Source organism: Centropristis striata, chromosome 24, assembly GCF_030273125.1.
Source record: "Centropristis striata isolate RG_2023a ecotype Rhode Island chromosome 24, C.striata_1.0, whole genome shotgun sequence".
Classification (NCBI taxonomy): domain Eukaryota; kingdom Metazoa; phylum Chordata; class Actinopteri; order Perciformes; family Serranidae; genus Centropristis; species Centropristis striata.
Genome location: NC_081540.1, coordinates 10,218,993 through 10,241,330, shown reverse-complemented (window position 1 = coordinate 10,241,330; position 22,338 = coordinate 10,218,993). Strand labels below are relative to the sequence as shown.

At 37.5% G+C, this 22,338-nt stretch overlaps 1 protein-coding gene across 1 annotated transcript; it reads right to left on the bottom strand.

Moving 5' to 3' along the window:
* Positions 1-1,737: 1,737 nt before the first annotated feature.
* Positions 1,738-22,122, bottom strand: mrps9 (mitochondrial ribosomal protein S9). Its single transcript, XM_059328169.1, has 11 exons — positions 21,965-22,122; positions 21,465-21,647; positions 14,776-14,838; positions 13,118-13,148; positions 12,691-12,770; positions 7,475-7,560; positions 6,015-6,090; positions 5,752-5,920; positions 4,725-4,833; positions 3,832-4,001; positions 1,738-2,103 (listed from the first exon to the last, which is right to left on the bottom strand). The coding sequence occupies exons 1-11, from the start codon at positions 22,061-22,063 to the stop codon at positions 2,012-2,014; spliced, it is 1,158 nt and encodes a 385-aa protein (XP_059184152.1). The 5' UTR covers positions 22,064-22,122; the 3' UTR covers positions 1,738-2,011.
* Positions 22,123-22,338: the final 216 nt, after the last annotated feature.

Genomic DNA, 22,338 nt, shown 5'->3' with positions numbered 1-22,338 from the left:
TTGTAAGGTCCTGGAAAAGCTTGAAAAAGTCCTTGAAAAGTGCTTGAATTTGACCACTCAAAAAGTGTATGAACCTTGTATTACTACAGACTCAGAATTCTGAGAATAAAGTCAGAATTCTGACTTTGTATGTGCATGTATTTTTTTTTCATGTGTGGCCCTAATCCTTTTCCGTATTCATTACATGTAAGCCATAATCATTATTAGGAGAAATTAAATAAATTAAGACATGAAATGTTTCATTCTGTGTGTAATGGATCTATATAATGTGTTATTTCCACTTTTTTAAAATTGAATTACTGACCTAACATATGTATGTTTAGGGGATTTTTTTTTAATTGAGTAGTGGAGAAGGGGTAGGTTTAAATAATAAATAAATAAAATAATAAAATAAATCGGTTTTTCAGTTTACTTTGTTGTTACTCGCACATGAAAAAAAAAGAAGAAAAAAAGCTAAACTAAACTGAAAAACAAACAAAACTAAAACAAAAAAAAATTATGGACTTAAATCCATACACTTTATTTCACACTTTAGTCTTACACAATTAGATTTTTTAAAACTAATTCCTAAATGTTTGTTTGTTTCAAGCAGATGTAGCAGCCCTCTGTATCGATTCATTAGCATCCCATTCAAGTGATGAGCTAATTGCTCTGAACATTTAAAGGTGTATTATAGTCAGCAGACGCGCCTGATCTCTATTAATTTGTATTTAGCGACATCTAGTGGCTGAATGTGGTTATGACAATAGCTTGTCCATATCAGCAGTTTAAAAAAACAATAAGGCAGTTAATTGTAGTGTGAACTAGTCAGTGGTGGAAGGTACATTTACTCAAGTACTGTATTTAATTAAAAAAAAGTTGAGGTACTTGTACTTAACTTGAGTCATTCCATTTTATGTAACTTTTTACTTCACTACATTTTAAGGTAAATATTGTACTTTTTATTATATCGCAATTGCAGTCAAAATTGTTGCAATAAGATATTTTGAAATTGTGCAGCCCTCATAAGTGAATACAAATCAAATTTTATTTTAAAAATAGTTATTTATCGAGCAAAAATAACATAATAAAAATAACATTCCAGCTTCTCAGATGTTTGGATCAGTATTTGTGGCTGCACTTTCTCTTAAATGAAGATACATTATAAATTAATCAATAAAAAATACATATTAATCTGATTATTGTGACTAGGTCCAATTTAAGCAAAAATACATTTTCTCACATATTGGAAGTAGTTTGATTTAATTCTCCTGATGATCAAAATTAAGTTCTCTCACTCCATTTGTTTGTATGTTTAATCATTTCGTTAGTGTGGCTGAGAAAGGTCAAGGTCTCAAAGGTTTATTTTTAAAGAAAAAAAAATTGTAGAAATCTTTCAATAGTATTAGCATTGATGTCACGTGGCCAAATTTAATGTTTTTGCAAATATTTTACTAAAATCTCAGTCCTGTTACTCATCTTATCTTCTGATCTTCCACTTATAAACAATGCAAAAAAAACATAAAATGGCATGAGATTGACACATATGATAAATAGTTACAAGTGTGTGTTTTTAGAAAGAAATTAGAAATTAAAAAATTAGAAAGAAAAAAGATAAAATATTAAGTTAAACCTTGACAAGTTTGTATGGTCCCAATTCAGCTTGAATAGCATAAATGCCTTAAAAATGTGTATAAAATGTAAAAAATGTACTTTACCTGGATATGGAAAAATACAAAAAAATTCCAAGTAAACATATTTTATATGAAAACTCTTATTTATTGTCTAATATATTGATAAACACTCATTCTTTACATTAATTTGTTGACCCACACTGCCATCTGGTGGCTGCAGAGGTTTACTGCAGCTGCACACTCAAACATGGTGGACTGTTCATCTGTCATTGTTCTCTACTGAGAGCTCAAATAAACTGATGACAACTGAAGTGACATGTACTCGTTTCTTCCAGGGAGATGATCACCAGCAGTCGCTCTGAATCTTTCATATCCTCGTTGAGCGGAGGTGATTCTCCTCAACGTTTCTTCCAGGTGAATTTCCTTCGAGCTCCCTCCTGACCCGGCTTATTCCTCTCTTTCACTCTGGGGTCGGGGGTCAGCAGACCGGCTGGAAATAAAAATGAGAAAAAGGAAAATGAAACGGGAGAATCTGGAGACAAAGTGCACGTGGTTTGTCAATATTCACTGCTAGGCTGCTTTTCGGATGAATGAGTTTTCATATTTTTCAGCTGCATCAGTCCACCATGGTGTGTTTACAGAAACCATCTGAGTTATTCGCTTGTTATCTTGTGGTTTGGAAATAAGCCTCAACTAAACCTGTACTCTGGCTGCAGAATTCTCACTAGGACGCGACTACCAATTGTAAAATTATTGATTAATCCGCTGTTACTTTTTTCAATTACTCAACAAGCATTTAGTCTGTGAAACGACAAGATCGGTCACAAAGCGAAACGTGATGTCTTTAAATATCTTATTTTATTTGATTAAAATATTTGGTTTCAATGATTTCCGACAGAAAATCAGGAAATCTTCTCATTTAAGATGCCAGAAAGAGAGAATATTGGAATTGTTTTATCATTACTGCTTGAAACATTCCTGAAACCAGTAAATTATTATCAATATGTTTGCCTTGCCAATTATTAATATAATTAAGCAAACTGTGCAGAAATTAACTGACAACAATTAATCATATCCACATGTCAGCATAGCCTTCTGATGACTTATTTCCCCAATGATTAAATGCACAAAAACATTAAAGCCACCTTAAAATAAAAAAAATCTATCAGTCTAAGTCTATGCTATATTATAATATTTTAACAGCTTAACCTTGCTGTCACAGCCCTGTTTAAGTTTACTCAGGTGGAACTGAGCATCAAAGCCACCAGACTCCATTTATCCCCCACTTCTCACTGCCTCAATCTGTAAAATACATTTTAAAATCTTAGAAACTCTCAGTTTGAGGTTTTTTTTCCTGATAATTTTACCATTTTAATCTCAAATCTTAATTTTTTTCCATTAATGTATGACTTTAATCTGGTAAAATCATAGTTTTTCTCAGTATGACACCATTCCCCAACTCTGTAACTATCAATTCCTTCAGTTTTTTGTATTTACTTCCAATGGCCCTAATACAGCATCACATGAAACTGCCTCAAAGGAAATTTGTTAATGTGTTTAATTGGACATTTATGGAGACATTTGTTCTACATTAATCTATGAGTCTCAGTTTTCCAGTGATACCCAGTTTATGTAACTCAGCCTGTTTAGGGACCTCAGTATGCACAAATTTTCAAATACAGTAGACAGAAATGGCAAAATTGTACTACATGTGAAAAACCATGTGGTTTTTGCCTTAAACTGCATGTTACCAGCATAAAGTAGGCAGTTCTACCTCTGGAAGAAAAAAAAACTGTCTGAACAATAAGTAGTTTTAAACAATACAATTAAAAAATAGAATTATTAGAACAGGGACAGATTAAAGGAGATAAAAACATAAAGTAAAGACCAAAACAACAGTAAGAATAATCTCCTATGATATGTACAGTCATAAAGAAAATGATTAGACCACCCTTGTTTTCTTCACTTTATTGTTCATTTTAATGCCTGGTACAACTAAAGGTACATTGGTTAGGAGAAATATAATGATAAACAACAAAAATAGCTCATAAGAGTTTAATTTAAGAGCTGATATCTAGACATTTTCCATGCCATAAAAGATGGCATTAAATTGAACAAGAAATTGAAGAAAAAGGGTGGTCTAATCATTTTTTCCCTGACTGTAGATGCTCTGCCTTAAACATACAACAACCAAAACTGACATCAAGTGACGCCCCACCTTGTCTCATGTTCTCCATGTCTTGTTCAGACACGAAGCCGAGCAGGGCGTTGGAGATGGCGAGCCGCAGCGCCCCCGCCTGGCTGGAGCGCCCGCCGCCGCTCACGGTGCACTCCAGGTCAAAGCGCCCCAACGTGCCCGTGAACTGAAGCGGGAACATCAGCTGCATTCTGAGAGGGGAATGAAAAGAGGGGGGAAAAGAAAATGACCGGGAGATAATAAAAAAAAAGAGAGAATGAAGTGTGGCTGAATGGGCAGAGCAGGAGTGTGTGCCATTTAACAGATAGCGGTATCAACGGCAGCGGCTTAGCTAATTTAATGTCTGGTTGGGTGACTTTTCAGACAAGCAAGGAGGATCCCGGCACTGTGAAAAGCTTTCTTTTACAATCTCACCGCCACATATTACAGAGTAACTTCTGACTCAGCAGGAAAGGGATCAGGTTGTGCGTATGTGTGCATATGTGTACGTGTACGTGTGTGTGTGTGTGTGTGTGTGTGTGTGTGAGAAGAGAAAGTGTCTGTGTTCTGGATGGCGTCTTAGGCTGAATGGCCTATGGCTGCTGACAAAGTCAATTGTCACCTCTCTGCTCCAATTACAGCCATCCTCGCACTGCGTGACAACACCAGCTCTGGACATTCACACACACACACTTACAACACACACACTGACACACAATCACTCAACTGTGTAATTAACTTACTACAAGGAGATAAATAAAAAACGAGGCGATGCTGTGAAGAGTGAAAAAGCTGCTTTTTAATTTTTTTTTTCTCTGAAGGGGAGGAAGTAAAACACATCCCGTCTTGCATTTTAAGGAAAGTGGTATCTGTGAATGAAGCCCCTGTGCTGTGCGCTGTGGTAAAAGGTTTATTTGTTCACACAGCTCTCCTACCTGTCTTGTAGGACGGGGAAGTAGTACAAATAGTCTTTGCCGTTGATGGTGACGCGTCCGGAGCCGCAGTCTCGAAGAATCACAGAGGACTTAGACGTCTTCCTCCGGCCTGAGAGGAGAATCACACCTTAATCTTTACTTTTATTATTCAATATTACAATCAGCAGAGGGGGAAACTATCACAGCATAATACAACTAATGTAGGTTTAAAAAAAAAAAAAAAAAAAAATACAGAACCAAAGGAGGGATTAATAAAGAGAAAAAGAACTCAGAATTTATAAGATTGTTTTCAAGTGTTCAATTTATGAGGGAAAAAAAACAATATTTATATATTATTTATTCTCTCTTCTGCATTCCCAGAAAAAAAATTATAAAAACATTTATTAAAAAATGTGAAAGTCAAATTTGCAAGAAAAGCTCAGAAATTCCCAATTAATTTGTGATTAAAGTTGTTAATTCATGAGGGAAAAAATTGGATGTTTTCGGAAATTTAAATGGGTAAATTTACAAGAAAAAATATATTTGTGAGAAAAATCTCAGAAATTCAGTTTTTTCCTGATAAATTTACCACTTCAAATCTTAGTTTTTTTTCAGTTATGTATGACTTTAATCCAGTAAAATCATCTCTGTATATGACACCCTTTCCCAACTCTAATTATTATTCATTTCTTAATTTTTTTTGTATTTACTTCCAGTGGCCCTAATACAGCATCACAAGAAACTGCCTCAAAAGAAATCTGTTAATATGTTTAAATGGACATTTATGGAGACATTTGTTTTACATTAAAGCTGATGTTTGGTGCTTACAGCAGGAGGTGAAGAAAAAAAAAATCAGCTTTTAAATCCAGTATAACTTCAATAAACCGATTGCTCCTTTGACCTGAATTTTAAGTAACAATTCTTGGCTTGTATCTTTTATCTTTCGTCTTATTTTCCAGCTAAGATCAGGAAACATCTCTACGTTTAACAGGGCAAGAGCATCTTTATCTTCCAGAGAAGTTTAAAAGCATAAAGTGTGTTTCTGTACCGTCGGCGGTGCTGAAGGCGACGCCTCTCTCATCTTGCTGCAGCTCTGGAACCGTTTGCTTCTTGGACAGAGCCTCCAGGTCCCGGCGGTATTGCAGGACAAACTCCTGCTCTCTGCCGCAGTAGGGCAAGGCCACCAGACGCTCCATCAGCTGGATGAAATGACTGTACTGAAGAATGACAACGTTAAAGTGTCAGAGTGCGCCGAAACATTATTTCACAAGGATGTGACCGACGAGGAGAGGAGGAGGAGGAACTTCTTACGTCATGACTGGAGATGTTTTCCACCAGCAACGTTTCCAGCTCCTCCTGCATGAGCCACCTGCTGGAGCTGAGAGTGCTGATGGAAACAGAGATTCCAATCAGTAAAAGAAGTTATGCAAGAAATGTTAATGATGTGTTTACTAGATGTGGGGGAAAAAATCGATCTTGCATAGAATTGTGATACTTTCTATGGCGATATTATGTCGATTCATGATCGTCCAGTATCGATATTTAGCGTTCCGACGGCCTGTCGGTATTTTCGTCATTTTGTTTTCCAGAGGCTGTAGCGGGACCACTTTTCTGATTATACTGGAGATACTGATATAATATATATGGACCTAGAAGATCTAAGGAATCTATAGGCACCTATATCTTGTTGGGATGTTTCATTCAAAATAATTCAGAGCAGTGAAGCTTAAAGTTGAGGAAAGTTTGAGAAAATGCTGCAGTTGTTGTCGTCCATATGATATAACGATATTTAGCATTCAGACAGCCGGTGGGTCATCAGTATTTTCGTCGTTTTTTTTTTTTTTAGCAGGATCTTTTTAGGAATATACTGGAGATACTGGTATCATATGAAACTAGAAGATCTAAGGAATCTACAGCACCATGTGCATCAGGATATCATGTCGGGAAGTTGTTGTAAACGCTGCAAATTTAGGCTTTTTTCATTCAAATAAAATCAGAGCAGTGAAGCTTAAAGCTTTTGAAAGTTTGATAAAATGCTGCAGTTGTTGTCGCCCATACATGTTTGATATCAGTTGAGTTCAGTTTGACTGAATACTTTGTTGGTCAGTCTGTGGGTTTGACTCTCATTGTGGAGAAATAAAAAGACTGAAGTGAGATGAATAGACTGAGAATTTTCTCTTATTTAACAAAACAATTCTTGATTTAATTTAATTTTTTGGACAGAAAATGCAGTTAAACAATTAAATCGCAATATATTGTATCACAATACTCACCATATCACAAAATGCTTAAAATCGCAATAATATCATATCGTGACTCAAGTATCAGGATAAAATCGTATTGTGGGGCCTCTGCTGATTCACATTTGCCATTTTCTTTAGGTTTCTGGGGAGAGAGTCACTTCACTAAAATGCTAAACATTTTGTAAAATCTTAAAAAAAAAAAAAACACTTTTGGTTTCCCAAGACAGTTTTTCAACAAATCTAATGTGTTCCTCTACTAACTTACTAGGGATATGCCTACCTAAAACTCATTAAATGAGTACTGGAGGTAATATTCCTATTATTTATTGTTGCATTATAGTTATTTAGCTTGTTGGTTGAGCTATATCCTCCATTTTACACCTTTGATTTTTAAAATACAAAAATGTAAACTTTTGCACAAAGTTGTATTCTAAGAAGAAATTTCAATAAAAACAAGCATACGTATTGCCTTATCCAAGTTGTTTAAGGGAGGAAAAAAGATGGTGTCGGACATTAAAAAGTACTTACATCGGCATGCCCTCTTTGGAGAACTTGCCGTCGTTTTTCAGGCGATCTTGGTGCCTCTCGATCTCCTGGATTTTGCCGTACATGTCCTAAAATGCACCAAAAACATCCGACATTCAGGATGACACATTCCTCCACACAAGCTGAACCAGCCGGTTCACCTCCCTGGTGAGTTAAACACAGTAGGAATATTGAACTGGGAGGACACTGGGAGGACTTTGCTTCTCCTCCTCCCGCTCCCCTCAGCAGGAGCTGCCATGCAGAGCGAGCCATCCATCCACGGACGCGGCGAAGGCTTGTCTAAATTGGTATCATGCCTGGTGGAAACACTTCATGTGTGGCCCATAGTTAGATTTAGCAATATGGTATGCTATGTTGAGAGTGACAGCAGTTTGACCCAAATGCATTTAACTCTGGAAAATGTGTAAATTTACTGTGATTTGTCAGATCTGACCTCCTGGAATACAACCACTTGTACTGTTCAAATTGTTATTATTTTAAAAAGGTACAATATGTAACTTTTAAGCTTTAAAATGTCTTTCAAAAAATACCTATTTATATATTTTATTAGCCCCTTTCAGACTGCCGTTTCAAGCCACGATATCAACGCCTCTGTGGCGCTTCGCCTGCAATCTGAATGCACCAGAGGCGTGATGGGGGGGGCCAGTGATCCCCGGCTCTGTCCCGCCTTCAGAGGTAGTAACAGAGGCGTTACTGGTGAGACTGTACGAGGCCGGATCAACGTGAACCGGCAAGACGGAAAATGTGTGACGCATCATCAGAAACACGCCTCTCACTGGAGTCTGACAGTAATCGAATCATGTTCAGCAATATGCAGAACAATTTTGTTTGAGTCTGTAGAATCTCTACAGTGAGAAACAGCACGACGGGAAGTTCTTCCGCTATTATTGTACACAAACTGCCTCAGAACAAACATACATACTGTACTGTGCTGCACTGCTGCTGCTCTGTTACGCCCCACGACTGTCTCTTCCCATTTTATTCCATCATGGAATAAAGTCAATATTACGCCGACCCGGAATCAATATGGATAGCTCGTTACGGCAATATATCGGGACTTTTGCGGGAACGCAGTCTGAAAGGGTCTATTGAGTTATGTACTTATATTATGCCATTTTTAAAAAAAAAATCAGAGCCAGAAAAATCAAATTTTAATCTAGATAATGGTCTGTTTCATCTGTTCGCCTGTCAGTCGTGTAATATCTCCTTTGCACTCGCTTTGTGGTAGCCAGCCAGAAGCTGTCATAAATACATTTTTTATCTAGTTTTAAGCCATTTTTTTTTTGCAATGCACTCATTAGATCTGGGTCAATTTAACTATACATTTAAACAGGACTAAGGATTTTACTCAGTATTTTAGACTCAAACAAGTTCAGTAAACATTAGCGACAGCTTGGCCTGCACTGAAACACTGAATTTTAAAGTGATACCACTTTATTCATTGCTTTAACCAGTTTTATTACCTGGTCTGTTTGTTTTGGAGAAGAGCAGACCTCTGTGGATTATTGGGCTTGTAGTAAAAACCTCCTAAACAATGAACACTGAAGGAATCCTAACATGGAGAAGCTAACCGCAATGATGCCAATGACGACAAAAACAAAAATGATGCTTCACTTCTTAACAAAACTCTGTCTTTCTTTATAATTTTGACTGAGACAACTACCAGCCTAAGTCAGCCATCTTTTTCTTTAAAGCCTGGCAAAATTGGCCATTTATGTAGTATTTAGTCTGATTTCTCCAGTTCTGTACAGTAATGTTATTGAGTAGCAAGTAACTAAGTTTGTTGTCTAAAATGGGAAGTCCTTGTTAATTGTTTGGAAAATGAAAACTATGCTGTTCTGTATTCCCATGACACAATAATAAAACTTCATTCATTCATGTGTTATTCCTAACAGTTCCTGGACTGAATTGATCAGGCACCTGTGTCTGTATTTAGCCTGAAGCAAAGCTGGGAGGAAAAGCGAAAAAACATGAAACTAAATGAATGACGGGACAGTTTCGTGGCTCACTCGTCATTAGATCACTCTCGCGTCGGGAATAACCCGAGGGGGACAGACACACAGACGGATGGTGGGTTGGTGGGTGGTGGTGGTGGGGTAGAGGGTGGGCATGCCGGTCACGTCCCCGAGGCAGACACCCCCACCTCAGCCACCCGGAGCCTGGGTGAGAACTCATTTCCCCGTCAATTATTCACCAGATGTTTGTTTAATTCCTTCTTGATAGAGTGTGCCTAATCCGCTGCCACTCCGACCAGCGACAGAGGGGTACAGCAGGAGCGGGAGGGAGGGCGTACAAAAAAAAGCAAACATCAAGCAAAAACCAATTTTCCTTGCAAGCGTAATAGAAAAAAAAAATAGGAGGCATTTGGAGAGGATGGGGGGGGGGTTTGCGTTACACGTTTGCAAACACTGGGCGCTACAATTGCGAGGGAATAATTCGCATGGATTGGCCGGATGAAAGAGGAGAAGGGCCGGTATCTGGATACATTTAAGTCGAGGTTGTTATAGAGACAGACAGCTAGAGCTCAACTCTTTCTTTCAATAAGTGGTTTTTATATGCTCAGGAGAAGTTCAAGGCTGTGAGAGGGAGAAGTAAATATAACCTGGCGTTGATGTGAGGGGTTAAAGTGGAGGAGGAAGGTGTGTTGGGGGTGTTTTAAGGTTCCCCAGGGTTTGTGGCTATAAAGGGCTCAGTGGAGCAGTGAGCAGGTTAATGTGCCACGCTGACTGAGCCCGACAACAGCCAGAGGAGAGCAGCCGAGCAGGACGGCTGCTTTACACGCCACTGCCCCCTCCTGGCAACACTCCTGAGGTGTGTGTGTGTGTGTGAGAAATGGACACAAGATAGAAAGGCAAACAGGAAGAATAAGAGGAAACAAGACAGGGAAGTGAAGAGAGGAAAAAAAAAACACAAGGGTAAAAGGGAGTGACTGAGCCTGCAATCATGCAGACAGGCAGCACGAGCTCTCAGACATGTCTGACATACCTATTTAAACCAGCAGCAGGGGGTGCAGATTGCGGCTGCAGGGCACAATGGTGTGTATACGTACGTGTGTGTGTGTGTGTGTGTGTGTGTGTGTATAAGGCCAATATTCAGAGATCACACCTCTCTCTGTGTTTTAGATACAGACACACGCCTCTTATGTGTGAAACGTCTTTGAACAAGGTCAGCGGCAGACAGGAAGAGAGCGTGTGAAAGCAACAAAAGCTGGAGGAAGAGGGAGAAAAGAGGAGGAGGTCTGCTCAGAGGTGAGGAGCAGTGTGAATGGTATAGCCCTCTCCTCCTCCCTCCAGCGGCTCCGCCACACCTCCCCCCCCCCCGAAATCCCCACAGAGGAGTCGCTCCCCGTGGCGGGACAAAGCCCGACAAGCCAGACGTGCCACACCTCAAACACCATTTCTAACCCGGACACAACATATATTATTTTTCTCCATCTCACCAAACACCTACTGCATGTTTTAAGTGTTTACATATAGAGGTTTTTGGGTTGGAAATTACCTTAAATTCATTTTTTATTTTTTATTTTTACTCGTTAATATCAGTTTAAGTGTGCAGTATATTTGGTGGTGTTGGTCGACTTTTTCTTTCTCAGCCTGTAGCAGGCTCATATTTAATACTACAGTTACTAGTGTCATGCAAAACTAGAAGACCTAGCAAATATATTGGTACAATCATGTCATCATGTCTTGTGTCTTATCATGTCTGGAAGGGGTCAAATAACACACCGAAGATAGGCAACATTTTGTTGAGGAAAAAAAACTGACAAGGCTATTTTTAAAGGGGTTCCTTGACATCTGACCTCAAGATATCTGAATAAAAATGGGCCTCATGGGTACCCACGAGTCTCCACCTGCATGATGATATTATTAGAACTGTTATGACTAATATTTCTTATGTTTTTTCCTTATTTTTTTTTAGCTTTGTTAGCTCTTCTAGTGCTTGCTAGGTTCTTTTGCAAGCTCTGCAGTTTTGCGCTATATTCATCTCGTAGCCGAGGTCCGCCGCTGCTAAGCCCGCCTTCAGAATAAAAGCAAACACATGTAGCCTTCAAAATAAGTGCACATGGATGTGTTAACTGAGTCCACTACAGAATTTACAAGAAGACTGTAATGTAATATGATGCCTTAACTCAAACATAGAAAAACACTTATTCTCTTTTACAAAAAATCATTAAGATTTGCAATGATTAAGATAAAATAGTGCCATTAGAATGTATGAGAGGTGTGGATGTGGCTCAGTGGGTAGAGTGGTCACCCACTGCTTGTAGCCTCGGCCACCAGTATGAATGTGTGTGTGAAAGGGTGAATGGGCGCAGTCTGTAGTGTAAAGCGTTTTGGATAAAATCGCTATATAAGTGCAGTCCATTTACCAAATTTAGGCTTTTAGGGCAAAAATTTTGTCCAGCGGAGCATACCCCCATCATAGTCTCAGAAAATCTTGTGGGAAACACTGATTCTAAAGCTTGTTTTGCAGTCGAGTGTCATTTTTTATACTTTCTAAATTGCTGATTGATATTTACACGCGCACACCATCCAGGGGACAAATAACGCTTTACCCCCGCTGCTAGAGGAATCACTACTCTGATTAAAAAACATATTTAAATTGCATTAAATCAGACATTCTGCAACCATGTTATATTTCAAATGGAATGATCCTTTGTTTTACAACCACATTTTCCCCCACTTTAGGTTGCATCCTCAAAAATATTTGACTATTCAGGGTCACTAATAAGAGATTATCTTCAAAAACAAAGACGATTGTGGTATGCTAGCATGATTCAGGTAATTGTGTTTAAGCTAGGTGAGGTCTCCTTAAATTAGCCCATAGTATTGGTCATGCCTAATTCAGGAATAAACTATTTCAGCTCAGGTAGATTCAGGTATTTCTGAGTGAATCACCCTTTGAACCGGACTACCTTTGCACCCCTCTCCTCCCTCTAATCTCCAACCTCTCTTTCACCCTCGTTCTATTCAGTCACAGCTCTCCGTGTGGAAAAGAGGATCTGACGTTGGCTCTCCTCGGGGACGCTGCAGCCGCCTCTCAACTCACTCTGTCTGAATAGGATATGACCCGAGGGTGCAGCAGGCGGGGGCGGTGGCAGGTGAGGAAGAACTCGGGACTTGAGCTGGATGAAGATTTACCTCCACCTCACATAAAAACCTGACAGCGCTGCTTTGTGCTTCAGATGCAGTACTCACATGCATCAAGGAGTAGTACGACGGTTTGCCGGTGTAGAACAGGAAGTGGAACGGCCGTCCGTCTTCTCCCCATTGGATAGCTTTAAAGACAGGACACACAGTTCAGACAATACCTACTATTATCCATACATTGGATTTATTTATTTAATCATTTATTTTCATTTTTAACAGAACAGGATATTCACAATTACATAGAACCTCAAAATAATAATACAAAAAATACACAAAAAATAAATACAAAAAATAAAATGTATTTAATAATATTATACATTAATATAATATGTATAATAATATCAAATACATATTTTTAAAAATAATAAAATAAAAAATAAAATGAAGAATTAAGAAAAAAATAACTTTATTCGATTCTAAAAATATTTATAATAAATAAAAAATTAAATAAAACATAAGCGCACAGATAACATACCCTTCTGCCTTGGAAATATTTCCTCTGGATGCTGGAAATGAAATAAGAGATTATGAGATTTTGTGTGCGAAAAATAAAACATGCAGGATAGAGAAACTCGTATTATAGGCATTTTGCTGATCTTTCCTCTCTTTAACCATGAAAATAAAAGTTAAAATGACTTCAAAGTTAAATTGTCAGCCAGAGAGTACAATTATTGGTATAGATATTATGATCTATTTTAAAACCAGTATTCATGTTTTATGTATTTTGACTACCTGTCCTGTTATGACTCTTTATTTGCTTGTAATTTCTTTATTTAAAGAATAAACAGAATAAAAACATTGTTAAATGTGGGCCTTTTCTTTTACAGATGTTAAAGATGCATCGATTTCGATGTTCTTGGCTGATTTCGATTTCCTTTTTTTTATTTTTTAAACCGATGGGTTGATCACCACTTTCTTTCTTAGAACTATAATAATAATCAACTTTTCAAAATAAAACATCTATTAACCCTCTGGTATGAAAAGAGGTATGTTTTCTTATAACTAAATTTAAAAAAAAAAGTTTAAAAAAATTTAATTTTGCAAATTTCAATCTTGAATAGATCATGTGTGAGGAATGCCTCCATCAGAAATAGTCACCAAATAGAAAATTATTCTACATGTCTGAATTTTTATTTTAAGTAACTGCACCAACCAGATGCTGGAAAAAACATTAAATTCTGTGAAGCAGGACTTGTATACTGCAGTAAAAAAGTGAGAAAAGGGGTTAAATGTATCTTAATGGCTTTAGTTTATCAGGTGATTTGGAATACGACAAGGCACCTGTGACTGTTTTGGGATTTTCAGTTAAATTATTTATTAAATTGTATTTTGTGTTGCAGTATTTTTCTTCGGACTCCTTGGAGGGATTCATACAGCCAGGTAGAGGTGTGCCATATTGTTATGTTTAAGGTAATACCAGTTAAATTATTTTAAAAAATGTTGGCAACATTCCTACTTCTTTCCATAGTGACATGTCAAATCATTGCATTCAAAACCTAGTTAAAGAACAAAAAGCGCCAGCAACAAAATGTACTTAAAGTAACAAAAGTACTCATCATGCAGAATTCAGATAGATTTGATGCATTTATGTAAGCAGCATTTTACTGTCACCAATGTAGGGCTAATTTAACTCCTTAATATACTTTTATGTGATTGAATTTATAAAAATGTTTAATCACTTTTTCATGTTAATTCTTGATTTAAAAAAAGTGACATTTGCAGAATTATTTTTATTATTTTCTATTAAATCCATTTTGCACTGAAGAGATAATTTTTGGGGTTGAGATATGCAGTTTACACTACATTTTAGATTCATAGTTGATTTTAATTTTGTTGTATGATTTTTCTTCATACAGACTCAAAACTAATTAAAAAAAATCACATTTTTTAATATATTTGTCAGTATTTTGTAATATCGTTAGTGCAAAAATACTATGAAATATTGTGATTTGCTTTTAGGGCCATATTGCCCACCCGTACACCCAGCTCTGCAACTAAAGTGACATTTGCTTGTCTAGATTTTATGGAATTGAATCAAAATGTTGAGAAAAGTCACAAAATGTCAAACCAGTTACACCAATCCAAAAAGTTACATTCTATCATAAAACCTAAGTTTCTCTGAGTCAGACGTACCTTCATGAGGGGCCGGGCTTTCTTCTCAAACAGGCTGGAGGGGAAGAGGTACGCTATGCTCTTCTGTTGGCGGGAGAAAAAAAAACAAAACATAAATTAATAATTAACCAGAAAATAAATGGCAGTTTGAGAGAGGCGTTGATGGCAGATTGTGACAACGCTGACATGTCCGAACGGCCGAGGTCACGCCGACGGACGACAGTGAAAGTGACAGAAGAAGAGACGCAAGCTGCTGGCGGGTTCAGGGAAAGGCGAGCGTGATGTGTTACTGTGGAGTTAGAGGAGAAAACAAGCGGAAAAAGGCACAAGTTTCTGGCCCGGCTGACAGTGAGCAGAGGACACTGTGGACGTCCAACAGTTCACTCCCAGTTCATCCTGTGCTCCGTGTGTCCCTGTTATTATCGGGGCTACAGATGGCGCTGGGAATGTGTGTGTGAGAGAAGAGAGGGAGACAGAAAGAGTGCTGGCCCTGCCACACTCATCAAGACAGTCTGTTCATCTTTCTCTTCTTCCTCCTCTCCTCTTCCTCCTCTCCTCCTCCTCTCTGTCGGTTCAATTAGTGAGGCAGCAGGTGCGGCGCGGAGGGAGCAGGTTGCTGCCTTAAAGGTTGTCAAAACGACGGAAAGCAGGAAGAAAAGAGCCGGGGCGAGAGGAGTGTGTGTGCGTGGAAAGGTGCGAGAGACGGGAAGGGAAGTTAAAGGGTAAAAAAAGGGAAGAGGAGAGGGAAAGACTGGCAGAGAGGAGCAGGGAACAGATGAAGACACACCTGTGTGTCCCCTGAGCTTCAGTAGAGCTCCCAGAGGGGCCGAGACGGAGCGACAGAGGAAGAAGAGTCCAACACGGAAAACTGAGCAGCACTGTGTCAGATTTTACACATCGACACGGGAAATCAATCAACTTAAGTTTGAGCGAGCATAACTGTCTCCCATGACTAAATGAAATGGGATACACAGCTTTAAATTAAGCTTAACAGTCTGTTTTTTTAAAACCTACAAACTAGGGCTGGGCGATATATTGATATATAAAAAATAACTTCATATATTTTTTAATGTGATATGGAATTAGACCATACCCCATACATCGATATAGTTCAATTTTTTTTTCTTTCTTTATATATAAATGCTGCCCTTACTACGGTTTGTCATATTTAGTTCTTTTGTAATGTTCGTTATTCTTTTCTCATATAAATATATTTATTTCAGAAAAAGATTGGCCTATTTTATTTCATAGGCTATTTTTATTTAAGATTTTTTATTTCATTTAAATGTGCACTTTATGGAGCTTTGATTAAAAAAAAAAAAAAAAAGGTACTCCTGTTGTTATACAGTATTTATGTTCACTTAAATAAACCGTTTCAATAAAACTACCTGGGACATGTCATATTTGGCTTTGACTGAACATTTGCTCTCACTTTGTGTTAAAAACTTCGGGATATTTATCGTATATCGATATTCAGCCTAAATATATCAGAATATGACTTTTGGTCCATATCGCCCAGCCGTACTACAAACCCATTAATTCATTGTAGTGGTGAAATGATGAGCCAAATAATTGCTTACTTGATGAACAGAAAATGAAAAAAGGGTTTTCAAATATAAGGATACAATGTTTAGTTTATAATGATATAAAAACAGACTAAATCAACCAACCTGAATCCTATTTTTGCTTGTTAAAGGACTTAAATAAAATGTAATAAATTCTTTGAATTGTCAAAAATATATTTTCCGAATCAGAGGGAACACACCTGAGTCCCATTGCCCTTTTTAAAGTGTTCACGGCATCAACTGTTTTTTTTTTGTCTTTCAAATATCCAGAAGAAGACTTTTTAATGACAAAACGTCAAATATTTATTAAATATAAGTAAGTAAATAAATAAAAGCTTCCAACCAACTTTTCTTTACTCTTCTCAACTGATGAAATAATGTTTAATCAAATTTTGTTTAAAGAAAATAACATTTGTTTCGCCTCGGGTTCTGGGAAATCAGAAGGGAAAAATCAATGAATGAAATATGTTGTTTGTTTCAAATTAATTTTTAATTGGGCAGAAAAATATACATGATTTAGCAAAATTTAAAATGTTTCAGATGTCTTATAGAAACAACACATCAGCAGTAATATTTAATAGACTACACCACTAAAAAAAAACATTAAATAGAAAAATAAATTAAATCAGTTGTTTTTTTCAAAAGTTTGACTTACAGGGTTCGTACACTTTAGCAGTGGTCAAATTCAAGCATGTTTCAAGGACTTTCAAGGTAAACTTAAAGCTTTTCCAGTATCTTATAATTGTTGTAAATTGCATGTTTTAGATGAGTACTTACATACTAAAAGAGGGAGATTTCACTGAACCACACCAACAGCGATGGTATTACACTTTTAGGAGGAACGGTCTTCATTTCAGATAAGCTACTCATTATTTTTACAATGAACACGTGATTATCTATAGTCTATAGATGGATAAAGTCAGATTGCAAGAGAAATACAGTAAGAATTTCAAGCATTTACAAGCACTTTACCCAAAATCCAAGCACTTTTTAAACCTTGAAAATACAACATTTAAATTCAAGCATTTTCAAGGATTTCAAGCAGCCATACGAACCCTGGACTTATTTCCAGTCAATCAACTGATCAATCACTCAAGAAAAGGCTGAGATAAGATTTTAAAAGCTTAATAAGACAATATAAGTTTTAGAAGCACGACTATAAATCATTCATTAGAGATATTTCCGGCTCTGTGGCCAGTGTTAATTTCTCCCCCTGCCTGTTAACATCGTTTAGATTTTTCCTGGCTCTTTATCACCGTCACACCTGAAGAGTCTGGACTCTGAACCGGGGCGGAGGGATTTATCAGGTGCCTCTCTCCGCACCTCTCCAGTCCTCCTAAATTGTCCTCTTTCCCTCCACACGTGAGTTCGGGCTGCTCGCCGTCGCTTTGGCTTTCACAGCCCGGCGCCAACAGCTCACTTCATTATTTGTGAGGGACACTGGGGACTGGGTGAGGGAAAGTGGGAAATCAAGCTAAATGGTTGGAGCGGCGAGGGCTCAAGAATTGCCAAAATCTTGAATTAGCATGTGGGTGTGTGTTGGAGGGCGTTGCTAATATCCCTGTTGCAGCAGATTAGCCAGAGGTGGCTCCACCTGCCTGCTGCTGGACGCCCACCAACGCTAATGATGATGATGATGATGTGAAGAGACCACAGAGCTTTGAAACACAACACCTCTCCCACCTGAAAGATGCAACCTAATCAGTGTTTAAAATGCTTTAACTGCTTCTGGCTTTAACAGCGTCTCATGAGAGGAGGACACTGTCCCACTGTCCACCACAGAAGTTGGAAAAATTGGGTGTAGTCATGTTTATCTGACTGAATTTAATATGAAATCAGCTGCCTGTCAACAACAACTACGCTATTTATGTACAGTAGGGTTGTCAAAAATATCGATACTCAAAAAAGTATCAATACTAAAACGTTGTATCCAGATACGATACTCATTTTCAAAAGTATCGATCCCACAACTTATTAAGCAGCTAAACCATACAACCTCAAAATATTGTTCTAATTGTTATTGTTTATTGTATTTATTTATTTTTTTGCACTACCTCAGACCTGAAGCTTGTTATGACAATTGCAGTTTCTTTTTGCACAACTGTTTTTTATTATAAATATTTAACCTGTGGTTCTGTTCATTTTTACATGTTGCATTTTTCTTGTGTTTGTTTTTATACTTGTGCTATCGAAAATGGTATCGAGTATCGAATATTTTAGTTCAAGTTATTCAAGTAGCTTTGGGAATCAGCAGAGGCTCCACAATACGATTTTATCCCAATGCTTGAGTCACGATACGATATATTGTGATTTAACTGTTTAACTGCATTTAGTGTCCACAAAATTAAATTCAATCAAGAATTATTTTGTCAAATAAGATAAATCTCAGTCTTTTCATCTCACTTCAGTCTTTTTATTTCTCCACAATGAGAGTCAAACCCACAGACTGACCAACAAAGTATTCAGTCAAACTGAACTGATATCAAACGTGCATGGACGACAACAACTGCAGCATTTTATCAAACTTTCCTCAACTTTAAGCTTCACTCCTTGGAATTTTTTTGAATGAAACATAACCAAGTTGCAGCGTTATTTCGACAACTTCCTGACACGACATGGTGTCTATAGATTCCTTAGATCTTCTAGTTTCATATGATACCACTATCTCCAATATATTCCTAAAAATGAGTCTGCTTAAAAAAATCAAAATACAGCAAAATAATCGATGGCCCGCCGGCTGTTGGAACGCTACATCGATATTATTTTGCCACGCATAATATCACAATACTATGCTGTATTGTTTTTTTTTTACAGGTTAAACCTCTGAATCCTGCAACCCACCAACAACTTTTAAAAGGCATGATTTCATAGAGAAAATGCCAAAATGGAACCATTCATCAAGCTAGAAAAATATCATCAGATTTTCACATTGCTGAATGAATCATGTGGTCTTTGTCAGATAAAATAAGTAAAATTTACCCCAAAACCGTGATCTTTCATCGAATTACTTGACTCAATATGTCTCAAGTATTTGCACAAACTAAATCCTGTAACAAACATTAAATGCTCATGAATGACTCGACTGAGACCAACAGACATGACAAAACATTTGTGGAACCTGCAGGCTGTTTAAACAGAGCAGAGGAGAGGACAAGAGAGGTTGTAAGGAGAGCCTATAAAAATATAAATAATCAAATGTTTGAATGAACACTGATGGACACTTGAAAATATGTAGAATCCATTTAATTCCAATATATTTAAAATAAAGTATCAAAGAAATCCAACTAGTGTATTTTCTATTTATGATTTATGTCAGTATGATGGTTATTCTGCACAAAAGTAATTTTTGAGTTGTTCCCACTTCTTGTCGTGATATATTCTATATTCTATTCTATATATTGAAGTGAAATACTGCGCCACAGTGAGTTAAATGTTAAAGGAACGAAGAAACGCTCAGAAATTGCTTGGGGTTTTGAGGGTTAATAGTTCATCATGTGAGATGTGACTATAAATGTGTAATATTTCTTATTGTCTGCAAATTCCATGGAAAGACCAAAAAGGCGTTAGTTCACATTTCAATACCTCTGAGTTTACGTGCCTTAGGTTCCAACAGTTGGTTGAAGTTTCTTAAAACCACAAATAAACAGATTTTTGAGCCGCAGAAAAGCAAAGATAATTAAATTATGTGAGGCTGTCTGAATTAATACAAAGGCCAAAACATGGTTCAAAAACTGAAGTGAACAATTCTACACTATCAGAAATCTGGCAAAACTTTCTTTACACTGTCTTGACATATATGCTAACAAACCATCTGCTCCTCTGTCTTTCCCTAAAACTATTTGTCTTGCTTTTCATCCGATTTGTCTTTAAATTAAGCGCACAATTGGTCTGTTCCCAAAAACTTGCATGCAGCCTCACATGCAGGTCAACTTACATGACTTTTGAGGTTATTGTGCTGATTTTAAATAAGTTCAATATGGTTATAAGGCAGGACATTCATTTACTTATAATTATTATTTTTAATTTTCCTTTAAAAAAAAAAAGCATTTTCTCTTGAAATGGAAATTGAGATTATTGTAAAAAATATTATTATTAATTTTACTGCTCTTCACTTCTTTCCAGAAATAGCATTTTCATTGTATTGTTGTCTGTTCTACATAATACGTAGTTGGATGTTTGTTTTTTTGTGGCCACAGTGTGTTATTGTTTGTTGTTTTTGTCTATGTTGGAAAATGCAATAAAAAATATTACCCAAAAAAAAAAAAGTTTAATATGTTGTTTATATCACTCGATCAGCCTATTTCCACCTGCGTAACATCAACCGTCTCCGTCCGTCTCTTACACCTCACAGTACCGCCATCCTTGTTAATGCCCTGGTTACCTCCCATATAGATTTCTGCAATTCCCTCCTTTTTGGTCTACCTCTCAAGCTTCTCCATAAACTCCAACTGGTCCAGAATTCAGCTGCCCGGATCATCACCAGAACCTCCTCCATAAATCACATCACCCCTCTCCTCCAACAGCTGCACTGGCTTCCTGTTAAATACCGCATTGATTTCAAGATACTTCTTCTTACTTTCAAAGCTCTTAATCACTTCGCACCTCCGTACCTTTCTGATCTCCTTCATGCCTACACACCCTCTAGGACCCTCCGGTCCTCCTCCTCCATGCTCCTCTCTACTCCTCCTGCCCGCCTCTCTTCAATGGGGTCCAGAGCTTTTAGCCGTGCAGCCCCCCGTCTCTGGAACTCTCTCCCACAAACCATCTGCAACATTACCTTCCTTACCTTCAAATCACAGCTCAAAACTCACTTGTTTAGATTAGCCTTTTCTGTTTGACCTTGCCATCCTAATTTTTGTTCTGTTTGTTGATTTTATGTAGTTGTTTGTTTTTATGTAGCTGATTGTGTTCTGTTTTTATCTAGTGTTTTTTGCTCTGTTCGTAAGGTGACCTTGACTGACATCAAAGGCACCCATAAATAAAATGTATTATTATTATTATCATTATTATTATTATTATTATTATTATGTTCATGGGATAATGAAAAGTTCTTAATACATGCAGCCATCCCTCAAACTGAAGACAAACAAGCCAGAGGACACTGAAAGACCAGTCTGTCTGTTTTGAAACACAATGCAATCTTACATCTATGTCCTCCTGGCTGAAGTTCTCCGGGTCTTCTCCCATCATGTTCGCCAGGTGACGTTTCCCGATGTGATACTCCTCCACCTGCTTCTCGACGAACTCCGCCGTGAACTTTTCTGGCCCTTCAGCCGCCAGGTTCCTCCCGTGGAGGGCAGAGCTCACACAAATCTGCCTCCTCAGGACCTGGAGAGGAGGAAACGTGCTGTTATTGTGATGTAACGCTAGCATAACTGGGCTAACTTGCTAAATATCTAGAGCAAATCACAGCCGAACTGTAGTTAAGACTCCAATCACTTAAATGAAGGTATCACAAACTGTATCAGACCATTATGAAAATAATTTTGCAGGGTTTGAGTGTAAATCCAGCAATCAGTCAAGCAAGTTTCGGCTAACAGAAGCTGCTGGATGATGCTAGCTCAAGGACGTTGTTGTTAATTTCTGTGAGTTCACGTTGGTTTTAAATAAACAACTTTTTATGAAAGGCAAAATATTCTGTTCACCTGTCGGGATAACTGCGACGAGACTGTGTTCACACTGGAGCTGCAAGTCCCACATTTTCGAAGAATCGAGCCCACGGTCCGCACACAGGACGCCGCCATGATTTCTGACAGCGATGACGTCAGGGGCGGAAGTTGTTGTACGTCACAGACAAATCGAAATTAAAACACTAAATGTAATATAAATTAATTAATTGTTAATTTATTGCTTGTATAGTAGGTTTTGCTTACATAAATGCAAAATAAAAACACCCCCAATTTCATGTATTTCTTGTGAATGTCAAAAATATAAGACTCTTAAACGAAATAATAGAACATTTAATAAAGCCGTGAAAATGTATGGTGAGCTCTTTCGACAATATTTTTATTTTTTAAAA

Bases quoted from the DNA above. Each gene is read 5' to 3' on its own strand.
- mrps9 (XM_059328169.1), bottom strand. From the start codon at position 22,063: ATGGCGGCGTCCTGTGTGCGGACCGTGGGCTCGATTCTTCGAAAATGT. The intron at 21,648-21,964 runs GTGAACAGAATA...CCTCCTCTCCAG, and splicing joins CGTCGCAGTTATCCCGACAG to GTCCTGAGGAGGCAGATTTG. The intron at 7,561-12,690 runs GTGAGTACTGCA...GGTGCATTTTAG, and splicing joins CGTACTACTCCTTGATGCAT to GACATGTACGGCAAAATCCA.